Genomic DNA, 27,792 nt, shown 5'->3' on the forward strand with positions numbered 1-27,792 from the left:
AGATTCTAAATACAATACATTCTTAACTGAGAGAGACGCCATGCTTCTGATTTCATTCAATCATTCACACGTAGCAATGTTATGCTAGCGGAGAACGACTCATTCATTTATACGAGACGTGTATTAAAAATCAAATTTAGGGCATATCTTCGTGCAAACACAGTCTGGTTACGCTTCGGTCGGGAGCCAGCAAGAAATCAATACGTTTGTGCAGTCCGATTATCGCTAAATATCGCTCAACAAAGAATAAGTGTGTCAATCGTTCACACGCAGCAGTGTTATGCTAGCGAAGAACTTCGAATTCATTTATACGAGACATGTATTGAAAATCAAATATAGGGCATACCTTCGTGCAAACATATGTGTTCCGGTTGATATTAGATGGATTTAGTTGATGATGCAGTCTTCCACAAAGATTGATCCATCGAAGGCATTTTTCGTACTGGGTCTTCGGTTTTGGAAAGGGTACGAATCGAACTCCACCAACTAGCCTTTCAGGATACCTGTCGTCACTATTACAAAGTCCGTGACACCTCTTAACCATATTTTTTGTTAAATAACCCAAATACCCGATAAAACGCTAACTAAACCTATACTGGACCATTCAATGTTGTCTGAGAAAATGGCGGGAGCAAAAACGGGCTTTGGTTTATGCAGAGCTCTGGCCTCTGATTGGTCAGTGACGCGGATTGCGCAATATCCACGGAGGGGTCAATTGTCCCACAACCATATTGCCATCCCTCCTTTGGTAAACTGGGAAGTCGGTAATCCGGGGCTAAATCCTACCATACTCCTCCTTTCATGTTTTCTTACCTGAATGGGGGATGATCGGGTGTTCTGTCTTGTGACACGGCGACTCCGGGAGCAGCACTGGCCCTCTCCTACCGGCCACGCCTCCGAGCCGCAGCAGCAGCATGCACTGCAGCAGCAGCAGTGCATGCTGGCTAATGGGGAGTCCCATGGGGGCCCAGGCTAGGCTCGCGTCTCCTCAGGGTTCGGGGGCCAAGCGCATTGGAGAGACACACCTGGTGAGAATCCACAGGAGACCAAAAAGAAGACGACGTATTTGGGTTAGAAAGAGGGTTACTTTCACATTTAATCAGATCAGACTGCTGAAAAGCTTCCTCCACTCGAGCAATTTAAATCTCAGCTATCACTTGGGATTTAGTTTGGGAGAAAAAAAGTAGCAAAAGTATATCCTTTAACCAAAACGTCAGGAGGTGCAAAGACGAGGCAGACTGGCTCTGTTATGCTGAGGAACAGGCTTCACTGATCGCTGGCATCTCGAAATGTTTGCATTACGTCAAGCACCACAAGTGTGTGAGTGTCTTCCAAGAAGTTAAAGTGCATGTTTGTGTCTTATCTTTCGCACGATTGGCCTTATCTGATGACCATTAACGCGTGCACTGTGAGTGTTTGCTTTGTCCGTTGAATGTATTTCCTTATTCATCCAAACAACGGGTTAATTTGTTACTTGTAACCCAGAAGGAAGAGACGTTCATCAGGTACCTGTACCTGTTTCCGAGTTCTAAGAGGTGGCTGCTTAGCCTCACGAAGATCGCGTAAGTGCTGGAGCCTATCCCCGCTATCAATGGGCAGGAGGCGGGGTACACTCTGAACTGGTTGGCAGCCAATTGCGGGGCAAATCGAGACAGACAACAGTCGCAATCACACTGTGGGGCAATTTAGAGTCCTCAATTAATACATTTAGGATGTTACCATCATTATATGAATGTACAAACAGGCAGACAATAACAATATCACATTGTTTTGCAGGTTTTAAATACAAAGACAAAACTTACATTTGAAAACAAACAAAACAAACAAAATGTTCAAAAATTTATAAGGCACGTGCTCCGTTTTTCCCCCATTCAAGTTTTTTAAAGATAAGTCAACAAGGTATTTTGAACATTTAAATATATGTTTTAAGATATTTGCTGTTCAAGTTGAACTCTACAATAAATATTTGGAGATTCTTATTTTGTAGATGTAGAATTTGCCAATCAGTGACATTAAGATTGATAATAAAAACAAAAAGCCCAGAGCTTTATCGTCACATACAGTACAAGTGTCAGTGAGTTTGATGAGGAGGTAAAGAGACATGACACGCTTTTGTCTTCTTGTCTCATTATTTACCGCACCTCCACAAAACAATATTGATTGGTTTGAGTGGTAGAAATGAGATAAATGAGGTAGAAACACCCCTCGGAATCATAATGTGGATTGCTTACTCCTACTACTACTACGGCTACTAGCTCACGCTTTCAATCAGATTTAAGCCCAACTGTCTTTGTAAGAGAATAGTCATCATATACAGTATTTCTTGCATCCAATGTCCTTATATGCAGATGTGTGCAATGTTGTGACCATTGAAAGTTAATAGAAAGGTGAACAGTCGGCTGGGTTTTCATTTGCAACGAGTCCCTCAATTGCAGTATGTCATGATGACATTCAACCAATCCTTGGATCATTAAGCCTCAGAGCAACAAAGCCGTCAGCACAATTGTTGCTCAATTGTTCATGTGCTCTTTCTTTGAAGGAGCAAAATGATGAGCAGTCTAGACCCTCCACATCATAGCTTTTTAAGCACTAATGTGATGCCATTACACAGACTGATTCAAGCAGTGTGGAATACAAGAATGTGCCTCCTGGAGAGGATTTTTTATTTCATGCAGCCTTATGGCGGGATCAGAAATGAAATTTGAAGAGGATGTGCAAAGTAATCAGGAGGTGGATTTAGCTAATGCATTGTGTCGCTGAACTTATGAGTCATTCTCATTATTTCAGTGCTGGGGAAGCTGGCTTTTCATCTGAAGTCCAGTCAGTGCAAAAAAAGCAGTGCTTTGTGAACGCAGGAATACAATATTCCCTGGTCTGTGAAAGAACTTTAGGTGTGTAACTGCAACTTTCCTAATTAGCAGAAACTTTATTTAAGATATGTTTGTTGCAGAAAAGCAGTCAACTATGATGGAACTGCAAAGATAAGAAAAAGAGAGCTTTCCTTTTCTCTGAGGTAAAAAATAAATTCAGTTCAAGGCTAAAGCGTCGACTTTGCTTCCAAGACGTCATGCTAAGAGTTTGGTGCGATGATTTGATTTTCTCCTTGAATGAAAACTTTATCCTGCCTTTGGAGCGAATGAACTTGCGTCTTGACCTTGGGGCAACAAAATTAAAGTCCAGAGTAAAAGTTGCAGCAGGTGTGTCTATATGGTTTTTCATTCACCACAGAGAAATGTTTAAGTACCTGTCATCCGCTCAGCGGAAAGTAAGTGACAGCATGTCGCCTCTGTTCCTTTTCCCTTTCATCTCAACCCGACTCGATCGGCTGTTTTCTCTGACAGTCTTTAACTTTTTTTTCCGCACCGAAAAGACAGCTGCCGCACGAGGAACTCAGCCAGTCACTTTTGTACAGCCAAGGCAACGCCATCCAAGTGTTTATATTTCAGCAGCTATGACCTAAAGTGGATGTGTCTTGTGTAGTCTTAGATGCGAAATGTGTTGTGCTGACATGGATGTGGCCGCATGCAAGTGAGGCACACACACTACGCATGTAGCAGCTAAGCTAAGAACAACCAGTAAGCTGAGACTTCCGTTGACTTTGTACTTGCTGTACAAGACCTCATATGGACATAATACACATGATGAAGAGGTCTATTTGAATACCAATTCTGATTGACTTGGAAAATGTTTTGGTTGAAACACCGGCTGTGAATTTTGTTCTTGAGCTCTTTGTCAGAGCCGTACAATGGAACCTTGGGTTACGAAGTGAATTTGTACCATGACATCAGTCTCAAACTGAAATGTTCAGAAATCGAGGTACTGTTTCCCATTCCATTGAATGAAATACGAATCAATCCGTTCCTGCCACAAAAGTAATATGTTGTGTTGACCTTATTTTGGTCATTGCGTAGTTAAAAATAAATACTGTTGAACTCAGAAATAGGCGAAATTACAACTTATGATGAAGAAATAGCAATTTGCCAGCAAATCACTGCAGTATCTTAACTTTCTGGGCACAGTAATGTTTGTTGTAGTTACTGGTAGCCCTAAATGCCCACCACCTCCCACAGTTCTTTGTGTTGTATTGTGTGAGATGACAGGCATTTAAGGTGAAAAGAAGCAATACCTGAATCATGGAGCCATTGAAGTTTATGCACCATAAGAAAAAGCACAAAGTTCTGAGCCTTTCTCAGAGGAATATAAAAAATTACACGTGCTTACATTTTAAATTATTTGTCTTAATTTTGAATCAATCCACTAAAAGGAATCTTTGGGTGGGTTGAATAGATTTAAAATCAATGCATCATTATTTTGGAATCAATTGCCTATTTGTTCTTTACATAAATACGATAAAAACCAGATAACAAAACCTGACATGTAAATACTAAAATGTGTTTTTTGCACTATAAGCCTGCAATATGTGAAAAACTACCAACCCTACCACGTTTACCTCATGACAAATGTGCACAATTTAGACAACCAGTTCAGGGATTAATCCGCCTTTCGGGTGGGATAGGGTCCATTACTCATTTTTGTTTTGGTGAAGGGACACGCAAATCTTCAAATTATAAGCGCTTATATATCGAATGAAGTTGATATATTTGAAGAGGCAGTCTTACGTTTTTATATTTGGATGTTAATGCATTTACAGATGCTCATATGATTTGCATATGGTAGGAACATTTTAAAAATATGTCTTTATGTATACAGATCTGTGGATGTGAAAGGGAAAGACATATTTAAGTTATGTATGTATTTGTAATGTTTGTAATTTGAATTAAAACTGATGTTTTATGGGAACAGGAACTGACAGATACATAAATGCAATATGTATCATATGTGAGTGGACGAACGCGCTGTGCGGCGATGCAAATGGGAAGATTTTTATATTGAATGTATGCTAATGAGAAGACCTTTATCAAATGTGTCGATGTGAATGAACAGATCCAGTATGTTCACATTATGTGTGCATATTTAAATGGATGAACTATGGTTTGAAATATGTCTCTACAGTGTGTGATGGAACAGACAGACGTTCTCATTATGAGCGTATGCGAAATAACGGACAAAAAAGTCTTTGGTCACGTCTTGAATCTAGCCTCCAAAACTAAAATGCGGCGGATCCTATTTTGTCTTTAGCCAAGGCTGGCCCTGAAGAAGTACACGGGGAGCTTTTTACACTTTTAGGCAGTCTAAAGTCTCAAATCATCTCCAGGGCATATTCGTACAAGTCTCCAGCCTCTCCCTGCTCGCCTCCCACTACAGCTCCACTCCGGCTTTGTTTCACAACCTGACAAACACACAAGACTTGCACACAGGAACAACCCCAGGACGCTGTGATGGATCACCCAGCAGCAGCAAAGGGCATACCAATGCAGAGGTTGGTGTACATGATGTTCTCCTTTTAGATGTATCACAGACATCTCAGGGTACATTAAGAATTCCAGAGAGACAAAGATGTCCTAGCCCATTTTGGCTATACTCACAGACATGTATCTTGAAATGATACAAAGCATAACACACAACACAACATTCAGCACCAGCTCCATGCAAACATTAGTACTTAATGTATCCCAGTCTAATATCCCAGCAAGTTCCTCTTGACTAAATGTTTAGCTAGCTCAAACTTAATTGCAACGGGTTTCCATGTCCCTTTAGTGCAGTTGCTTTTACAAAAATGCAAAACAGTCGTTGAGGACGTTTTCCTACAAGCAAACCTCCAAGCACAATCCAAAATCTAGTCGTCTTACGATATAGGAACATGATTGGAAGTGTTAATTCATATTGCGTAAGGAAAAAAACAAAATCATTGCACATGTATGAATTACTTCATGGGCCTTGTGGCTGCTTCTAGTAAGCGCGCACACGCTATTTTGGCAGTTTAAAAGTCGAGGCATCAGCTAACCAATCAATTGAATTCTTCCTGCAGTAATGAGTTCGGCGGATCATATTAACTCTGCTATTGATTTAGTCTGAGGTGGATATGAAGATGCTTGAATTACACTGTATATTATGAAGAACCTCCTGCATAAATGTTGGCTTTGTATTCATTACAATCACCAACACAAGGGACTGCAGGCGGGCATACAAACACATCTCAAGTGTCCAAACACACACAAAGGTGTAAGGCCGAGGTCGCACCACACTGCCGATTGATGCCCTGCACCCAGACACGACACACCAGTAAAAATCCACCCAGACTTTGTTTAAGGCCGCAACGCACAAAGAAGCCACTGAGGAACTTTGAGTTTGCATGTGCTTGCGGGTGTGCATTTCGTTGTTTGTTTATGCCTGTTTATAAGCAGGGATATTGCCGCTTGTAGTTTGTTGGTGTCTGTCTGCTGTCTGTTCTCATCAATGTATGGCTCATGATGAATTCTACAAGAACGCAACTGATGTAGGTTACTGAAAAATGCCTCATACTCTCAGCCATCACTCAATTACACTATGCAACTGTAGTCGGAGTATGAGAGCAAAACGTCCAATTTTTAGAAGAAGGAATATGCAGTAGTGTCAATGCTCAAGTCTCAGACCACTCACCACTACTGGGGAGTCAGAGAAGAAGAACATTAACAGCTACTGCATGAATAATGGGTTGGCAAAGACACTTTTTTAGCATCATCATCTTACTAAAGCAACTCTTGGTGGAGACAGAACTTTCCAACAAATGTAACAAAAACCAAACAAACCACCGCTGTGGACACTGACATTTCCTGCATTCACATGCAATTTCCCGAGGGAATTCCAACTTTTTGTAGGCAGTGTCGCTGCAATTAAACACCACAGATGTCAGGAAACCACCCATTTGCAGTGTTAAGAATATAGCACAGTAATCTGGCATTGTTTTTGTTGCCCTGTGATTCATGTGAGGTGGCATTTCTTGGCTGGACGCACAAAGGGGCTTGGGGCACCACTGTCTTTAAAGGAACCGCATATTTCTGTTTTTCACTTCACACAAGTTACAATTTCATTCTCATCAAACGGGAGAAACTAAAATGCACTTTGAGTTCAAAACATTGGTTGTCATGGCAATAGATGTCTGTCAACACTGACATAAAACTCTCACACATCTCTATTGACATTTGTTGACATTTTTGATGGTTACAATATTTCCTCAAACAGTGTCTAAGGGATTAGATTTCGAAAAGATTCTTTGTCCCAACTGATTCGCTCATTTACACTCAAACCATTTATTTATTTATTCATTTTTAGTCACATCATAACACCTCCCACCACACACAAGTAGCACACATTTTCCAGTCCACCTAATCACTTTCCCTCTTACATGCTTCAGAGGTTAGTAGTCTAGCGCCCTGGAAAGCTGAAACATCGGATTGCACTTGAAGTTTGTATGCAGTTACAATATAAAATATACATTCACATGAAAGCTGAGCACTCCAGCCAGACCAATAAAATGCCTGACCGGTGCTTGAAGCTAATTAATTGGCTACAATAATCTAAAGCACTGTCCTGAGTATGTCCCCAACCAGTGTGGTAGCACAGAGAAACTGAATAAAACATTTTACTTATTTGATCAAAGAGGCGCTGCTAATCTGCTATTACAGCAATCTAGCTGTGCTAATCATTAGGGAATTATATTGATCTTGCAACTTTTTTTCCTGTTTGTTTACGGTGCTCACCCACAACATCAAGGAGCGATTCTACTTCAAGACAAGCTTTTTTTTTTTTTTTTTTAGGATAAAAAAGATCATCCCAAGATGGGGAAGGTTCACTGAAAACAAACAATTAAAAGGATGGTATCTCCCATTAATTTAGCAAGTTTCTCAAACTCCCCAGTCGCACAGCAACAACACAACTTGAATTCTTGTTTTGTCTCACTTGTTCACAGTAGTCTAATTATTTAGTTTGAAACTCCTGTTGCACTCGACAAATATGAATGCACACCTCCTCACATCTGCAACTGAGTAAATAAAAGTCCACATCCAGGAATTACAGTGGTCATGCTTGTACTACACTTGATGACACCTCATTTGGGCGGGCTCATTGGAACATGGCAGTGAGGAGGATGGAGTGCTGATGATTATCTTCATCTGCCGATGCCCAGCAGGGCCGTTTGTGCTTCCCACCCTCCCCCTACATCAGAGGGAAAATGAATTCTGGGAAAATGTTTGTGCCTTTCCAAGAGCAGGATTGAAGAGCTCTCTTGGATCAGATGGCCTGTTTGTTTTACAACCTTATCTGTTATGCCCAGTGTGGCTTCAGAATCACTCATCAAACATGAGCAGTTGGTATTTTTTTGATACACTTTTTTTTTTTTTTTCCATCACACAAACACAATTTCACTCACCAGCATTCTGGACAATACACATGAGAGCTTATGTGAACATGTTTGAAGAAACATGAAACAGCACAAATGTCAGTTGCTTCAGTTGGATGCACAAATGGGTTCCAAGCTGTTTGGAAAAATGCAACGTTCAAGTAAATGAACAGACACGCATGCACACACACACAAATATGTACACACACACACAATTATCCACTGTCTTGCTCATTTAGAGCAGCCAGCACTTTCCCACCCAGAGGCCCATCCAAACTCCCAGGTGGGTCACAAATTCTGCTGTTATATTTACTTAGATCACTTTCTCTCGCTGAGGCAGTGCTGGCTAGTAATAGCGTAACTATGTATGTGTATGTGTGAAACAACTCCAGATAAGCCAAGGCCTTTTAACAATGCAACAAACAATATTCTGCAAAAAAAAAAAAGAAAAAGAAGTGAAAAACATGCCTCCGAAAAGGGCCCACGCCCCCCTTGACAGCAATTACAAGCATGATGTGGACCTGCCCCGCTGCCTCAATGACTGCTAGAGGAAGTGCAATATGACCTCTGACTTAAACCATTATAACAATTGTGGTCTTTGTGTGTAAGGTGGGAAGTGGGGGTGAGGTGGGGGTTGGGGGGGACTGTCACTATATAGGCGCTCACTTCTTTTCTACTTCTTGTCAATTGAGAGGTTAGGTGCACTCACCCAATGTTTTGGGGTCAGCAGATTAGGGGGTTGGGGAGGAACTCTCACTCTACAGACTTTTACAAAATATTCACTTTTCTACTTCTAGTCAATTTAGAGATTAGTAGTATACTCTAGAAGTCCATGCACCAAACACATTAAACTTCTAATTTTCAAGCATTGCTAGTAACAGTAGGCACACCTGTAGGCTGACAATCCAATTGGCTCAAACACAAGAGCTGTATCAACACATCCAATTCCAACATAATAAAGCAACGTTGCATGGTACTGAGAGATGCTGAAAAATGCCTCAACAAAAATCTGATTCAGTTCAACATGAGTGAAAACGACAATCAAAGTGATCCTCTTTTCCTTTTGGCTTGTCCCACTTGTCCTTTTCCATGTGCACCTATCTCGTGCATCTTCCTCTCAAACACCAACTGCCATCTTCTCTTCCCTCAAGCTGTCCATCAACCTTCTCTTTGATCTTTCTCCTGCTCCCTTGGCTGGCAACTGCATACTTGTCAACCTTCTATCAGTAAACTCACAATCTTTCCTCTGGACGTGTCCGTACCATCGACGTCTCCCCTCTCTAACTTTGTCTTCAAAACATCTAACCTTGGTCATCCCTCTGATGAGATCATTTCTAATCCTATCCAACCTTCTCCATCTCCATCCTTATTCAGCCTAACCTGTTGCAGAGCCTTCCCATCTCTAACCTTCTGTCTGGCCAACCTTTATGGATCCTTTTCTCCTTCTTTCTGACATACAGGAGAGTTCAAAATAACGGCAGTCCAATGTGACTAACTGTAAATCCACGTTTTTGTGGACCTCTTCTGTAAAAATGTATTTACTACAGTCATTTCCATCCTTTTAATAAATGTCTACCACCATCTGTCCTTCCGTATTCCTATCCTGGATCCAGATGTTTCCCATCACTTCTTCATCACCTCAGTTTCCTTTACAAACATGTCCATTACAATCTGCACCAATCATGACTATCTCTGTCTGGGATGCCTAGAACACTTCATCTAGCTCCTTCCAGACTTTCTCTTTCACCTCGAGGTCACATCCTACCTATGTGGCATAGCCACTAATCACATTATACATATACATCATCAATTTCAAGTTTCACCCTCATCACTCTTTCATTCTTCAGTAACTCTGCCTCCAAAAAAACCCTTCTACATCGCATCCACGAGGGGAAAATATCTTAAACCTTGCCCCTAATCTTCCACCCTTACTGTCTTTCCACCTGGTCTCCTGGACACACAATATTATCAGCCTTGATTCTAATCATCATGTCAACGAACTGTCGAGATTCATAGTCACAGTCTCAACGGTCAAAGTCCCCGGACTCAATTCTAGGCTCTGTGCATTCCTCTTCTCCTTCTGCCGAAGAAGCTGCTTTCCACATTTCCTTTGTCTTCGACCCACAGTAGCTGCATCTCCACCGGTGCCCTGCAGGTTAATGGCGCTGGTGGCAGAGGTTGTTAACCCTGTCCATGCCCGATCCGGTCTGGAATTCTTTGGATGAACACTCATACTGATTTTGAGATGAATGCCCTTCCTGTCGAAACCCTCTGCATTTTTCCGGGCTAGGGACTGGCCTCCAGTTTGCACTTGCTTGTGACCCAGTAGGGCTGCATTACAATCATAATGATTAATCCCTGTTAAAACAAAACAAACAAAAAGCTGTCAACTAAAGTACAACTAAAGCAAAGTCAAGAAAAGAAAGCTTTACCAGCACGCTACCTCTCGCATTAAGTCAGCTGGTATACGCACCAACTATGATAAGCAGCACAAGAAACTGAGAATGATATTTAACCTTTCAACGTTTTTAATCACAAGCTGTGTGTGACACTTTGAAGTCACTTGGTTTGCACGCTGTGATGAAAAGACAACTGACATTCTTTCTCGCGATCTCATCTTGTAAATGTGTGCAATGACCCACCTCCCCCACCCACACCACCAAGATGCAAGATGTTGCTCCCGCTTTGACTGCCGAGACATGTTTAATGGCATTGTGTCTACCGTGAAAAATCCTGTGGCTGATCCAGCTGCTGATGGAGTGCTGAGCCAGTGGCTCCCAACCCAGACCTCCAGGCTGGTGTCAGAGCTGATTTTCACTGCTAAGGGAGGGGTGTTTGCAGGGAGCCAGGTGTCACAACAAGCCCAGAGGACAAACCACTTTTCCACCACCGTACCTACCTAAGCCACAGAGACAAGATAACCTCTATCAAAGCCAAGCAGGTGTCAGCCTGTAATGCAGGGGTGTTGAACTTATTTTTGCCACAGGCCACATTGTGGTTATGACTTCCTTCAGATGGCTGTTATGACTGTGAACCCCAAAATGCATAATCTTGACTATTTGACGGTAAAAGTATTTGAGCAAAAGTATTTGGGTATAATTAAAAAAAAAAAAAAAAAAAAGGAGTTTGACTCAAGAAAATTACTTCATAACTGTAACCATTGACCTGGAGCGTGCCTACTTTAACTACACAGATGATGCAATATTTTTTTTTTTTTTTTAGCAGAGCTGGAGTTGGAACTTTCTAACTATAAAGTCAACAGCAAACAAACATTAAATCAATGCATCCCCTCACCCCAATATGGGGTTGCAGTGATAAGGTACATAAAGCCCACCTCTGTGCATGGTGACATTTTTAAAGCTTAATTACATGCTTGGCTAACGGGTAAGTTAATGTCTCACAGGCTGCAGAATTACACTATCACTGTCTACAGCTGTGAGCAGGCGTACGTTTTGGACAGATTTTCAAGTCACGCATGCACACCTGCCTTCTACGCCGGTGTGCAGAAAACGCAAAGCAAATAACAAGGTAACCACGGCACTAGCTACTTCCCAAAGAGATAGCGATATACACTAATCCCTTTCTCTATCACGGTTCACTTATTGTGAATTTATTCCATTTTATGTATTTATTTTTGTAGCTCCGTGTAGTGCAGTTACTCACCTACATGTCTCTGATACCGCTAGGTTTATTGACTACATTAGTTTAATGTGACAGCAATGACGCACATAAAGTCAATTGCTCTCTTATTTTCAGCGGTAAACGAAACCTAACTGACTGTTCTCAACTCATGCATATTGGATACAAAAAACATTACCGGTAAGCCAATTTTTAAAACACAAACCACAGTCACAGTTTCATGAAATAATTTCACAAATACCAACCTTCCTTAACCCAAAGAAAAGCTAATGCACACACTAATAATATAAACAGGAACAAATGCAACTAAAGAGCAATATTAAGCTCGATTTTGTCCCACTACAGTACAGTACTGTAGTTAAAAACATCAGCATGATGAATTCTTGGGTCTTTACCTGACTATATTGCCAGGAGGAACAGTCCAATACTTAAGGCAGTAAATTGACTGGTCACACTATGCCCACATTAGCTGTTGCTAATGTCATTCATGTAGAGCACACATGCCTTTAATAGACGTGCAGATTTACTGTGTTGATGGAACAAAAATAAGTGGGCAAATAACAAAAAAACTGCCACTCTCTAAAGTATCCTATTTTGGGACGCACTCATTACATACAAGCATGCAACTTTATGTACACCACAGATTTTATTTATCAAATAGATTTTCTAGAACACAGACCCTGAGATAAATGAGGATTTAGTGTAATGCAAAGTGCAGTGAAATGCTACCTTGACAGCCCTTGATGCCAAGTATACTTGTTTAAAAGAAAACAAGTCTTTCAAGGGTGAGAGCCTTCTTTTATGCATTCAATGCTCCAAATTACTAAGATTCTAATCAAACATACGTTCTTCAGAGGAAAGCGAATGATGTATGACATTCCTAATGGATAAGTGGTGGAGTGTATTTCATTACACTTGCTGCTTGGTACCAGATGGGGATCGGAAGTTATGAGGATTCAAGGGGCCCAGCGTTGACAAGGGTCCCTTCGGGCATATTACAATATGATGTATGAGTTGGGCCCTGTTTTATACAACTTTACAGGACCCTAATTTTCGCTGGAAAAGTGCAGAGATATTGGCCGCAAAGCAGTGAACACTTTAATTAACACAGGTGCAATTTTGCCCCCATACTTGGCAATGCTTCAGAGAACTATAATGAGAACTAACTACAGTATACAAGGGGCTTTATTAAAGCAATTAAATGTAGTATTAAAGAAAAGAAATCAACTTAGACTCAGCACAGAAGTCCTTTGTGTTTCTGATTCAGATTCTTTTTCATTTCAATGCATCAGGCAACCCAAAATCTCATCATTGGCCCTTTTAGGGACTGAAGAAGGAAAGTAACCACCTGCCCAGAGAAGCAGCTAAAAATAACGCTTCAATGAAACTGTTGTCAAGATGAGAATCTAACTTTGTTTAATATTGTGGTTGATGTTTGTAGTGATGTAAAATGCGCTGCCACAGAGTGGGGGAAGCCCTAAAATATTGATATTAGCAACCACCTGCTTGGATGCATGCGAGAACTATTTTAATCTTTAATCTTGAGTATTGGACAGAAAATTCCTGTGGTGTATATATATATATATATATATATATATATATATATATATATATATATATATATATATATAAAACATCCCTCCTGATAAACAGGCATTAGACAAGATAAGTCGGGAAATAATTTAGTTTGTGACTCAAAATATCAACTGGATCACCAAAAAGAGTGTCTATCAAATCTATCAGATCAGATGTTGGTCAGTGCTGCTGGTTTTGTTAACAATGCATTTCAAATGGTTCAACTGTTACAAAAGTGTCTATCATCTGAAGCCTCTTAGTAACACTCTGATGCGGGAGTTACTTATTTGTCTTAAGTTGGTGAAAGCCAACAAATAATTTGAGCATGAATGAATTTGAAATACCGTAATGGCCACTATTTCAAGAAATGTGTTTTCCCTTCGATAGAAAATGTTATTTGTAAATGTGTGAATTCATTTCCCTTCCATTCTACATCAAAACTAGAGCAGCTAACGAAAACACGCAAAACGTAGTCCACCATTTTTTTCTTTGCTCATCAGACACTTCATTGGTCAAAGCGTAAGGGAGACACGAAGCAAGCACAAGTGCTCTGTAATCGATCTTCTCACATGCTGCTTGCAATCAGCACATCGGAGATAAGCTCAAAGGACTGCCAACACCTACAGCTCGGTAATTACTGTAAATGCCAGGAAAAACCACAACAACCACCACCACCCTTTTGGCAGATAAAAAACAAAACAAAACATACATATTCTTCAGTACACAAAGGAGCGTCATATAGGAAGAGAGCCATAAACAAGGAGGAGTACACGCTGAAGAAATGTGGCAGAGGGGATAATAAATTAGCTCTCGGCTCCAGTGGAACCAATTAATTCGATGACCGTGTTCATGTGTATTGTGTGCGTGTGTCTGTTGAGTAGTAAATTGTCCCATTAACAACAAAGAGTAGCACAATCTCCAAGAGAAGCTCTCGAGAGGAGGATGCAGCAAGAGTGGGTTCGTCGTAGTGCGTGTGCGAGGGGTGGTGGGGGGGATCTAGTGCTCCAGTAAGTTATATCCCAAGGGTAATGTTTAACAAGAGAGGGGCAGAGCTGGGGACCAAGCCAGCAAACACCCGCTGTGATCGCATCTCTCCTCGACCAAGCAAACATGTAGGAGCATCTAGCATCGCCTCCTCCTACTCCTTCCCGCAACTGAGCAGACATCAGACCGCTCTGACAAGAGACGCCTAGATACTATCCAAACCCTGCACACTTTATTAGCATTTATTACGTCTCTTTTCCCATATGAGGGCAATAAAATCAGCCAAACTATGGATGAACTCTTTTTATGTGTCTGGTTTCACTCAAGCAGAAAGAAAAGCGAAGCACAAATGCTTTAAATGCGCTGTTCACAATTTCAGTCTGCAAATTGAAAGCACAACCAACTGATTCGACATTAATAAAACATATGATGTGGCACAATGCCATTGGCTGAATTTACACTGAAATTCCCAGTTGTGATTTAGTAAATATAATATTGCCAATGTCTATTCAAGTACGAATGCAATTTACAAAAATGTTCACCTTTTACGTTTAGTGATCAGCTTAAACATTCTGCTTGTGCACACTATTTCATCGACATGTTATCAACAAGGTGAGGTCCTTTTGCTACACTACCCACGAGTACAAAAAAAAATCTCAATTAGTTTTTTGAATACCCTTTTTTGACCTTCATTAACATTTAACTCATACAAGTAATGCAACTCTAAAGTAGTACATGGTGCTGGAAAAGCATTGAGCAACATTTAAAAAGTCTTGTGTTCCATTTGTGTTGTTTTTGTTTTGATGTACTTTACTTTCAGCATTTAGATGGAAACATTAACGGTACAGTTCTGAAAACATCATTAAAATTTCTTCACTGCCTGACAACCTCCGCAATGTAGTTTTGGGCTTGGCAAACTGCCAAACAGACATTTGATTTATGTTTTCAATAGAAAACAGTCCCCTTCAATGTCTCACAGCATTTGTTTCCTTTTCAGAAATCCCAACCAACTTGTCAAGTGGAAGTTTTGAGAATCGCGAACCTTCTCACTGATTGCAAGGCTCAGAGCCGAGCATCTGCATGCAAGCCTTACATCACCAAGCACAACGCCAAATATCAGATGGAACGGGGCAAGGCACGCAGTCACGGCCTCTGGAGCGGCGGGAATGTCTTCTGAGGAATGACTAAATCCCGCTTCGCCATCTGGTAGTCTAATGACTGACTGCGTTTTGCCAGTTGAAACGTTCGGTTGGTGAGGGATAATGCTAGAGGCTTGTTGTCCTGAAGAAGGCCTAGAGCACTTAGCTCTAATTGATGCTTTATCTTACCAAGACATTTTGGACAATTCTGTTTCCAACTTTGCGGGAAGACTTTTGGGAAGTCTCTTTTCTTTAACTGCATGACTGTGTGTTGGTGCCCAAAACAAGGAGCCAAGTTTGGCATGGAAGAACTTCAAAGCCCGAAACTAAAGTCCCTCAAAAACACCTTTGGGATTAACAAGAACCAAAATTGTTTACCGGCCTCTCATCCACAAACAAATCTGTTCATGGTTGGACTGTACTAGCCGAAGCAAGTTTATTATACAGTTTGTTGCTATATCTTTGCTGATTACATGGTATAGAAATACAAAATTATCACTTTGTCAGGTGTGAGATCCTGACAAACTCCCTACTAATAAATTTGCTACAACAACGACTTATCTAAGCTTTCCTACATATAAAGGTGACCTAAATAAGCAAGCTTCTAACTATGTTCATTTAAAAGCTGTGTCTTAGGGGGCCTTGCTACAATGAAGTCAGTAGCTTATCTTGAGGACTCCATTCAAAATGGCCAGATAATAAGCTTATTTGCATGCCGCGAAAATGGAAGTCAGTGGATTGCTGCTGCTGCTTTGAAATTCAAAACCCATTAAAAAGAACTTTTAACATCAGGGCAGGGTTATTAGGAATCTGCTGGGAGGCCATAATAGCATTTGCTTCTGCACAATGCCAGCCTAGGCGGGTTCACGTCGCATCGCTTCAGCATAGCACGCTCCTAGGGAAAGCCAGCAAAAGTACAGGGCAACAATGACAAAATCTTAACTTTAAACTCTATCAGGCTGGGGAGCCCTGTAAATTTTCTCACAAGGATTAATTGGACTATATTCTAATGTATGTTACAGTCATTTAGAGGTAAAAAGGTGGTTAAGAGGTTAGCAGGACTGCCTCACAGATCTTTGATTCAGGGGTTCGAATCTTTGGCCTTGGTGGTATTATTTTTCTTCAGATACTGCTTAATCATCCATCCATACATCCATTTTCTTAGCCGCTTATCCTCACAAGGGTCATGGGGAGTGCTGGAGTCTATCCCAGCTGTCAACGGGCAGGAGGCAGGGTACACCCTGAACTGATTGCCAGCCAATCGCAGGGCAGATAGAGACAAACAGCCGCACTCACAATCACAGCTATGGGCAATTTTAGAGTGTCCAATTAATGTTGCATGATTTTGGGATGTGGGAGGAAACCGAATTGGATGACAGAAAACCCACACAGGCAGGGGATTCAACCTGGGACCTCAGAATTTTGAGGCCAACGCTTTCCAGCTGATCCACCATGCCGCTTTGCTTAATCATACATTCAAAAAACATGTACATTAGTTAAATTGTAGACGAAATGATTCATAGGTGTGAATGTGTGTGTGAATGGTTGCTTGTCTGGAGTCTACCTCATGCCTAGAGCAAACTTGTTAGTTACCCGTGACCCTAATGAGGATAAGTGAAAGAGAACATTTACGGATGGCTGTTCATTAATAAGGTTGAAATATGCAAATTTTTATTCATTGTGATGGGGATCAAAGATGGCAACTTTGAGTTGGTATCTTGTTAAAAGAGCTCAGCTAATTTCTGTCTTTATTTTGTATTTTTCCAACCTTTTATGTCATGTCATGTTCACAGTACAACATGTGGGCCCATTATGAACTGTTTTTGGCGGTGACATTCTTTGGAGGAGAACGTCGGTTTTGTGTTTTGTGAACAGTCCCTTTGTGAGAGCTGCGACTGTTTTCAAATTGCTCTAAACTTCAAATAAAATTGCAGTGAGTTGAGTTCACAATGGGTACACCTACAATAAATATTGAGAATCAATATAAGTGGTAGGCAGCACGGTGTACAGCTGGTTAGAGCGTCTGCCTTACAGTTCTGAGAACCAGGGTTCAAATCCCGGCTGCGCCGCTGAGGAGTTTACATGTTCTCCCTGTGCCTGCGTGGGTTTTCTCCAGGCACTCAAGTTTCCTCCCACATCATAAAAACATGCATTAATTGGAGGCTCTAAATTGGCTGTAGGTGTGAATGTGAACATGGATGGTTGTTTATCTCAATGTGCCCTGCGATTAGCTGGCAGCCGGTTCAGGGTGCACCCCGCCTCCTGCCTGAAGATACCTGGGATAGAGTCCAGCTCTCCCGCGAACCTTGTGAAGAGAAGCGGGTCCGAAAATGTATGGATGGATATAAGAATTATGTGAACAAATTCAATACGATATTCAATAATTCAGTCTTCTAGAGAGGAACCCTGTTATAATGAATCACTGAATACATTACAGCTAATTTAGTTTACAGTTTTGATCACAGTATTTAGCTATATGAGAGGTGCAAATGATTACAGTCTAATGCAGTGTTGGTCTACACCACTGTAAACTCCAACCAAATAATAAACACAGTAAACCTAAAGCACGCTGAAGCTTAATTCCCACTATGAGATGACACAAATGTTTTGGCAAGATACTGAAAATCATCTTCAAGGTACACAAAGCACTTCAACAATGTCTCCTCATAGAGCTACACATCAATTGCAACAGGAGCAACTGGGGGTGAAGAATCTTGCACAAGCACACATTGACATGGTCACAAGGATTCAGGATCGAACACACCACCTTCCAGTTGGGGGACAACCACTCCATTAAGTGGGCCATGCCGCCCTCTAATCATCTCTAATCAGCAGCCCCACATCAATAGTTGCCCTTTTTCCACATATGCTTGGGTCCGTACAAGCTTAATGACCAGGGTCGTCCTCCGACATGTGCTCATTAAACATTGCGACAAAGCGCCTTGTGCAGGTCGACGACCACTGCCAATCACTGCAAGGTCACAGAGGTTACAAAGCAGCAAAACTGGGAATAAAGTGGAGTTAAATTGGGGTGAAACACTAAGACTAACAATAAACATTCATTTAGGGTATTTAGGGACACGGTTTAACAATTCGGGTTTCCTCTATCAGAACGGTATGAGTGACATTGGAGGCGTGAAAAACAGAGGCTGAGGGTGTCATCGCTGCCGATTCCGTGACATGTCACGCTGCACTCTTACTAATCACGTCTCACTTTAATGTTTCCACACTGTCGCGCAGTGATCGATGACACTATGGCCTCCTTCAGAGGCGCGAGGCAGAAAGCGTGAAGCGCACGCTTAATCCACTCTACTGCCTCGCCCTAAATCATCAGCGTGCCCCACCGGGCAGACACATCACCGTGCGGCATGTAAAGTAGGTTTTATTGAAAAGGGCCACACGGGGCCACCAAACAGATATATGAGTCACTTTGATTACTTGCTAATATAAAAGAGACTCAGATTGACGGTTTTCTTTCTATGGAAAGAGTCAGGTGTTTGTTACCTGGCAACCATAATTGAACTCTATGTAGTTTACATATGTGCGTGTGTGTATATATATATATCTCCATCCATCCATTTTCTTAGCTGTCTATCCTCACAAGGGTCGCGGGGAATGGTGGAGCCTATCCCAGCTGTAAATGGACATGAGGCGGGTTACACCCTGAACTGGTTGCCAGCCAATCACAGGGCACATTGAGACAAACAGCTGCACTCACAGTCACACCTAGGGGCAATTTTAGAGTGTCCAATTAATGTTGAATGTTTTGGGGATGTGGGAGGAAACCCGGAGTGCCCGGAGAAACCAGTTCAGGGTGTACCCCGCCTCATGTCAGTTGATAGCTGGGATAGGCTCCAGCACCCCCTGCAACCCTTGTGAGGATAAGCGGTGAAGAAAATGGATGGATGGATGTATAACCATACACATGCACCATGTTCGGCATTCCAGTTGCAGTAAATTTAATTTTTTATGATGATTACATATTATTTCATACACAATGTCACCTTTTGAAGCACCCTTGTGGCAAATTTGAAATTAACTATGAAATAATTTATTAGGGACTCGTGTTTGGCATACATACATCCAAACATATGCACGCACACGCACACACACACACACACACACACACACACACACACACACACACACACACACACACACACACACACACACAGAATGTTAAAATTTAACTTTCACCTCTCCCAACTAATTTCAATTCACTGGAGGAAAGTTATTTCACCTAACAGTGCCAAATAAATGCAACTAAAAGAAGACATTGGAATAATTTTGCCTCAAAACTATGTGCAGTATGTAGTGTATGTTTATGAAGCTTCCACTTATCCTTGACACAGAACACAGTACACGCAACATGATTTCTGTGTACATGAAACTCCAGATATGTAATTACCAAAACCTGTAAACCTTGCTTCGAGGCTTGTGCACTAAAATCTTGTGAAGTTTGCAACATTTAGCAGCACCTAGATACCAGGTGTGTGTTTTCAGAAATGTATATTTAAGAGATTTGAATGGGAAGATACAGTACATACATCCATTTACCGGACTGCTTATGCTCACTAGGCACGCGGGCATGCTGGAGCCGAAGTCAGCTAACTGCGGGGAAGAGGGGGGGTACACCCTTATCCGGATTAGAATATGGGAAAATCTAAAATGAATAAGCAGTTGCATTTTTTTCCCAGGGGACATAAACTAAGGGTTACGCTGTGTATGTATGAAATTAACCAAATTTGGACAAACTAGGTTTAGGCCCGAGGCCAGTGATATGTAAAATCATACAGCTCCAAAAATATGACTGTTACGACACAGATGACCAAAAACAGAACATTATGCCACGAAAACATGCCCTTTTCTCAATTTTAGAAACAATAGTATTATGTGCTTTCATATTACTGCTAAAATACAAACCCAAATTTGATCCCTGCAACAGGTATGATTTGGGCTGCCACGATTAAATTGACCTGATCGTCTGTCATTTTTGCACAGCTGCATCTAAGCCGCTTTACTCAACCAAGTCAGCCAAACACCAGGAGGTGAACGTGTGGTTAATTCTTCATCGAGCTGCCTGAATAACAAGCAAGTGGTGCCCGAAGCTTCAGTCACTTTCGCTGGGATTACGACAATGAGTCACACCGAGTGAAGCAAGAACAGCAAAAATTGGAGATGAGGAGCATCATGGTGAGCAGCTAGTGCCTAGAAAAGGGATCAACAAAGATTTTATAAACATGTTTTGATTGATGGCAAATGATGTGAAACAAGAAGCCACTTTGTATGTAAAGAGTGCAGCAGCGATGTCTGCCCTGCGAGGTAACAACTAATCTGTTCAGCCATCGGAAAACAAAAATGTACAAAAACAACAAAACACTGGACAAAGCACACCCAAACCCCCTTCGCATTTATTCGTCCAAAATAAAAAAAATGTCATTTTTGTTGAATGTATCAATATCTGAATATGTATTGTATATTGAAGCTTTTGAGTTCTTTGCAGTATGTGACCACGACTGACCGATGGTCAAGCAAAACAACGGAGCCATTGACAATTCAATATATTGACAGGGACCTTCAAATGAAAAGTCGGTTAAATGCCTTTAATGCATAAGAAAAAGAAAAATCAGTGCAGCAGGTTGCTTCCGCCCCCCCCCCCCCCCCCCGTTCTGAGAGCAGGTATAAGTGTAATGTGTCCTCTCACACGAGGACATCAAATAGAGTGCAAATAGATATTGTGTAGGGGGCACACATGCAACAGTATCCAAGCATTAAAAGCGGCGCCACCATCTTCCCCCGAGTGATTAAGTGTCACAGAAGACAGTAAAGTCTTCTGCATCTATTGCTGGGACAGGTTTAATTTAAGCTGTGGGCTAAATCTGCTGTGAACCACTGAGTTGTTTCGTGACGCCCATGCTGGCTCCACATCAAAGCTAGATAGCATCACTTTTAGCAGTGATACATTCATTCACTCACTCTATGTTTAGCTTCTACCTCCTCTTGCTGCTCCAATTAAAAATAAAGACGACCAAAGTTTTCCCTCCCAGTGCACAATGCATATTCATGCAACGAGCACGCAAGAACAATACAAAGGAGACAACGCTAATTGGATTTTGGCCAAGTGAATTTAATATTCTCGCAAATGAGGCGGGTATTGATTTTGGCTGCACGTATTCTGTGTCATTACATTTCCACAATGCTGAGCATGCTTGGGCCTCTTTACTGTGAGGTCTTCCATCTTGTTGTTACTTACGCCTGGGGTCCATCTGGGCTCAACTTGGGGCCGAAAACAGATGTTTCTTAAAGCATGTGTGTGTTTTTGTCTGTGTGGTTGCTCAACGAGCTCAGGGCTTGTCTGTGGAGGGTGGCTGTGTGGTTGTGTGTATTGTGTGTGCACAGCTGTCTACCTGACCCAAATATATCCCTTCAAGCTGAACAGCCTCTTTGTGCGCAAACCCCCACTCACTTGTATCACTTGGTGTTACAAGTTTCTCTGTGAGTTGTACTGGCACTGCCTTTTGTGTATTTAAATATCTCTTCCAACATCTGTGGATGGGTATGTGTCAATCTTCCTGACTTTTGTGTGTTTGTGCGCTTTTTACTTTGAGGAAACTTTTATTTGTACAAAAATCTCAAGTTCGAATCTCAGCTCAAGCCGTCCTGTGTAAAACGATGTTTGCATTTTATCCCTGTAACCTGGTTAAAAGTTGGTACAGGTAAAAGTTCTGTATAATAGAGTAGCAGTTAGATTACAGGTTTTCTTTGTGCAATGTGGTGGAATATCTGCTAAACTGAGTGTACTGACTTTATTTTCTTTTGGAGCAATTTGTATTTAAATGTGTTTATTTCATTTGTGAAAAGGAAATACTTTTGGTTGTCATTTAACCATTGTTTAAGAAGGAATTTCCACACCGGGAGAAGTGGTGGAGAAAAAGGACAAAGAAAGGACAAAGAAAGTGAACGGTGGACATTTATCACAAACTTTTGGTGTTCAAGGTGTTCGACAAGGACTGTTGAAAGTTCAACTGGGATAGTATGCCGTTTGAGTGGACTACTCAAATCATGCCGTAACATGGTGGAGTTAGCTGCTATCACAAGGGCTAGGTGCATGCATGGGACTTGGCTTGGGCGCTAGCAACCAGCCACCTTCACCTTTCTTCATTCCTGCCTTGGGAAGCACCGCAGTGACATTGGGGTTTGAATTTCATTTGCTTTGCCGGGTAGATTCATTTTTGTTTGGGCCCTTAGCTTAGATTAGATTAGCCTAGCAATGTATGCAGTGTGTACCTGTTTTGTTCAATTTATTTACTGAATGACTGTTGAGTAAAGTAACCTTTATTTTGTTATTAAGTGTTCACACTTTTTGTTACATAACCAGGTTTATTATTTGACTACCTGCAAGACAGTTAAAATAGTGGTGAGTTTATTTGGTAGGTTGATTATTTAAATTAGGATAATATTATCTCATAAGGGGAAATATTTCAGAGACCTTTGGATAGACAATTAAATGCACAAGTAAAGAGTAAAGTTGTAATAGACATTTAGAGTAATTACCATTGAGTTAATTTATTAATTTCCTACTTTGGAGTGAGGAAAGAATTCAGGGGGTTACCTTGTCGAAGTATTTTATACTAGAGATGTGCTACATAATTTGGAGGCACCGCTGGGATAGTAATGAAATTTGACCATGGTCTGTTGTCACAGTAGATAAAGGCCTGGCCAATGCAGCAAGTCAGAGGTTATCCTGACAACAGCAAGCAAATGGCACATACAGAAATGAGACACCTACATCATCTTCGCCGGAAAAGGATGTGACCAAATCTACAGCAGCCCTACTACAAGTTGTTAGCGAATTACTCAGCAAGACCAAACCTTTTAGTGATAATGTAAGGTACCGCAGATTACAAACTTTTTCTGGATTGCTGCCCACTCCACCTGGAGAGGTAACCATTTGAACACTGGTTAGGTCAAGCACGGCTCATGGTGGAAGATTGTGAAGGCTCTCCACAAGAGAAAAGGCGTAGACTAATGGAGAGTTTGAGAGGTCCAGCACTTGATATTGTCCAAGCAGCCCAATCCAGCGATCCTTCTGTCAGCCCAGAAGTCTGCTTAGAAGCACTTGAGCATGCTTTTGGGACAGCTGAATCAGGAGAGGAGTTATCTTTTGCCTTTTGTTTGTTACAGCAATAGACAGCGGAGAAGGTCTCTGACTTGCTCAGGCGTCTAGAACAGTGTTGAATAGGAGGTTCTGAGAGGTGGTATTCCTGTCGCGTGTGCTGACAAAGTAAGGTTAGAGCAGTTGTTTCGTGGCGCTATTGGTTCTGACATGATGCCACTTAATCATCGTCTTGGAGAACGCAAAGAAAATCCATCCATGTTCCTCCAGCTGTTAAAGGAGATACGCACCGAGGAAGAATATGAATCCTCAAGACGAAAGATAGGTGCTGTTGTACAAAGTGCATACGTACAACAGAAAATGGATGAAAAACTGTCAGAAATCCAACAGTTAAAGTCTGAGATAAAGGAATTGAAGTCCTTGATAGCTGCTGTGGTGTCTACCCCCACGACAGATGCTGCACGGTACTGTGAAAATTCCACCGAGTGCAGAATCTCATGACAGCAGTTCTGAGCGAGAAATAGCTGCTTTGAGGAAAGAGTTAAAACACGTGCAACAGAGATTGGCCCATAAAGTGGCAGAACCGCAAGCTGTGGTGTCAGCCGTTAAGATGTCAAAGTCAGTCAAAAGCTACCCTCAAAAGCCCAGACAAGACTCAAACGAGTCAATTTTTTATAGATGTGGAGAGGCTGGTCATTTTGCTGCAAAGTGTCCAAATGGCGAGAACCAGTCTAAAGTAATCAAAAGACTGATTCAAGCCCTGAAGCAGACAAAGAGCAATCAACCATCAGGGGATGCCTCATCAAGTGAAATTAACTGCTCAGGCAAAAGGAGTGCAGTTGATGTGCCCGAGACTACAGGCATTCCTGATGGGCTGGTTGGACCGCCAAGTCTGGTGCCCTTAAAACTAAATGGGCAACCATGTACGGCCTTAATGGATAGTGGGTCGCAAGTGACAATAATATTTGAGCCCTGGTACAAAGAGTATTTATCTGATATCTCAATTCATCCCGTATGTGGTCTATCCATCGGGGGATTAAGTGAAACAGAGGTTAGTTACCCTTACCCTGGGTATGTGGTGGTTGACCTTGAATATCCCGCTGAGGTGCTGGGAGATAGTAAAACAGTCACTGTTTTAGCTCTCATATGTCCCACTCCCAGACTAGACGATAAGACTTCCATCATTGTGGGCACAAATGCTAGCCATATCCGACAGTTGCTAAACCAGTTTGGGGACAAAGCGGAGGTCAGGAATGCACTTGGTCTGAGAGTTAATGGGAAAGAAAATCACATTAGGGCTGAAAATATTGATTCCCCAATTGAGGAAGAAACTGGTTGTGTCTGATGGATGGGACCAGGTCCTTTGCTCTTACCAGCAGAGGGTGGCAGACAGGTAGTGCGCAAAGTAGATTTAAAACATCCAGTTGAGCAAAAAAATTTGATGGTGGAGTCCTCAACAGCAGTCACCTTACCGACTGATGTGTTTATTCATCCAATGGTTGTGCCCAGTGGGGCATTGGAAATCAACAGTTTCTGAGTACTGGTCAAAAATGAATCCACTAGGGAGGTTTCCCTGCCGGTGGGAACAGTGATTGGAAGCATCGTTCATGTTGATTCAGTTGCTACCATCCCGCCCAAAGAGATGATTTCCCTGCCTTTGATGCTAATATGATCAACTTTGGCGATTCCCCAATATCTGCACAGTGGAAGAACCGATTACGGCAGAAACTAGCCAAAAAGTCTCATGTCCTCTCCTTCAATGAGTGGGATGTGAGATTGGCAAAGGGGATGGAGCACAGGATTCGTCTGTTAGATGTTAGGCCTTTCTGGCAATGGTCACGTCGGTTGCCTCCTGCGGACATTGAAGACGTAAGAAAGGATCTACAAGAACTGCTACAAGCAGGCATAATCAAAGAGTCACGTAGCCCATATGCTTCCCCCATAGTCATTGTCAGAAAGAAGAACGGGGCTGTGAGGATGTGCTTAGACTATGGATTATTGAACAGCCGAACAATACGTGATCAGTATAGAACCCCGTGCATTGACGATGCTCTGAATGCTTTGAGTGGGAGTCACTAGTTCTCTGTCCTTGATCTGCATTCAGGTTACTATCAGATTGCTATGCACGAAGAGGACAAGGAGAAAACAGCATTTATTTGCCCCTTGGGATTCTTCCAATTTGAGAGGATGCCACAAGGCATTACGGGTGCTCCAGCCACCTTTCAGAGATTAATGGAAAAGGCTGTTGGAGACATGAACCTTCTGCAAGTGCTAGTGTACCTTGACGACCTCATTGTGTTTGAGAAAACCCTTGAAGAACACGAAGAAAGGCTGCTCAAAGTTCTAGATTGTCTCAGAGAGGTTGGACTCAAACTTTCGATAGACAAATGTCAGATCTATCACCAGAGAGTCAGGTACCTGGGGCACATCGTATCAGCAGAAGGTATCACGCCAGACCTAGACAAAATAGAAGCTGTCAACACATGGCCAATGCCTACAAATTTAGAAACGCTGCAGTCATTTTTAGGTTTTTGTGGTTATTACAGAAGGTTCATCCAGAACTATTCAGCAATAGTAAGGCCATTGACAGAGCTTAAACAAACAACAAACAAAAATCATACATCCTGCATGTTGATGCAAGCTTGAAGGGGCTGTACCAAGAACACCCTGAAGGTATGCGCTTAGTTGCTTTTGCAAGAAATAAGTTATGTGCAGCTGAAAGAAACTATCCTATACATCAAGTTGGGGTTTTTGTCCCTCAAGTGGGCTGTGGTGGACAAATTCAATGACTATTTGTATGGAACCAGAATCACAGTGCATACAGATAACAACCATCTTACGTATGTGTTGGCCAAACTCAATGCAGTGGGGCATTTCTGGCTCTCTGCCCTGTCCATGTACGAATTTGACATACAGTACAGACTAGGTCGACACAACATCGACGCTGACCTGTTGTCTAGACAATTGACTGTTGAGGATGAAGGCTGGGTGACCATACCACAGTCTCGGGTCAAGATGACCTGCCAGCGGGTCTGCATTCCAAAATCTGCCTGTACCACACCAGTACATGTCACTCAATTAGGTGCTTCCTCACAGTGCATTACAGACCTGTGTGTACACCCCACAAATGTTGAGTTCAAGTCACCCGAACGGCTGTCCAAGCAGAGTATTGGAAGAGGTCAAGCGAACAACGAAGCAATCGGACCAGCTGTCAGGGCCTTAACGCATGGACACTGGCCTGAAGCACCAAATAATTCAGAATTAGCAAGATTAAACAGAGATGTTGGAAAGTTAACCATGAAAGATGGACTGTTACATCGTGTCAGTAAAAGGCCTGCAGGGAGATCATTAGTCAGCTTGTCCTTCCCAAAGAGTTTCGTCAGATGATCATCCAAGCTATGCACGATGATGTTGGACACCTTGGACAGGAAAGAACGGTTGACAAGCTCCGGACCAATTTTTTTTTTACCTAAAATGTCATTGGAAGTAGAAGAATACATCAGAAACTGTGGTGTTTGTGTCACTCAAAAGACTCCTGCACAGTGGGTAGCTCCAATGCATCAGATTGTGAGCCACGGGCCCATGGACCTAGTGTGCATGGACTTTCTTAGCATGGAACCAGACTCAAAGGGCATTAGCGATGTCTTAGTGGTCACAGATCATTTTACGAGATACACACCGGCGTTTCCCACCAAAAGCCAAAAAGCTTCAGTTGTGACAAAGATTTCAATGGAAAAATATTTTGTACATTATGGACTTCCTGCAAGAATTGTTTGTCCCCTTGGATTGGCTGGCAACCAGTTCAGGGCGTACCCTGCCTCCTGCCCGTTGACAGTTGCAATAGGCTCCAGCATGCCCCGCGACCCTTGTGAGGAGAAGTGGCAAAGAAAATGGATGGATGGATGCATGGATCGATGGATGGATGAATGGTAGGACTTGAAAAAATTTACTCACTTTAAATCCATTTTATTGATCCATCCATCCATTTTCTATTCTGTTCATCTTTGACAGCGTCATAGAGGAGTTGTAAGGAGGTGGAGACATAAAAGCAATCACATGAG

At 41.9% G+C, this 27,792-nt stretch overlaps 1 protein-coding gene across 2 annotated transcripts in view; it reads right to left on the minus strand.

The window, feature by feature from the left end:
* sema5a (sema domain, seven thrombospondin repeats (type 1 and type 1-like), transmembrane domain (TM) and short cytoplasmic domain, (semaphorin) 5A) overlaps positions 1 to 27,792 on the minus strand; it is a 127,234-nt gene that overhangs the window by 85,822 nt on the left and 13,620 nt on the right. For both annotated transcript variants that reach the window (XM_061804894.1, XM_061804895.1), the window contains exon 2: positions 814 to 1,025. In XM_061804894.1, the coding sequence (XP_061660878.1) occupies positions 814 to 961 (148 nt within the window). In that variant the 5' untranslated portion in view covers positions 962 to 1,025. The remainder of the gene's footprint in view (positions 1 to 813; positions 1,026 to 27,792) is intronic.

The sequence above is a fragment of the Syngnathoides biaculeatus genome, chromosome 19 (assembly GCF_019802595.1).
Source record: "Syngnathoides biaculeatus isolate LvHL_M chromosome 19, ASM1980259v1, whole genome shotgun sequence".
NCBI classification, from domain to species: Eukaryota; Metazoa; Chordata; class Actinopteri; order Syngnathiformes; family Syngnathidae; genus Syngnathoides; species Syngnathoides biaculeatus.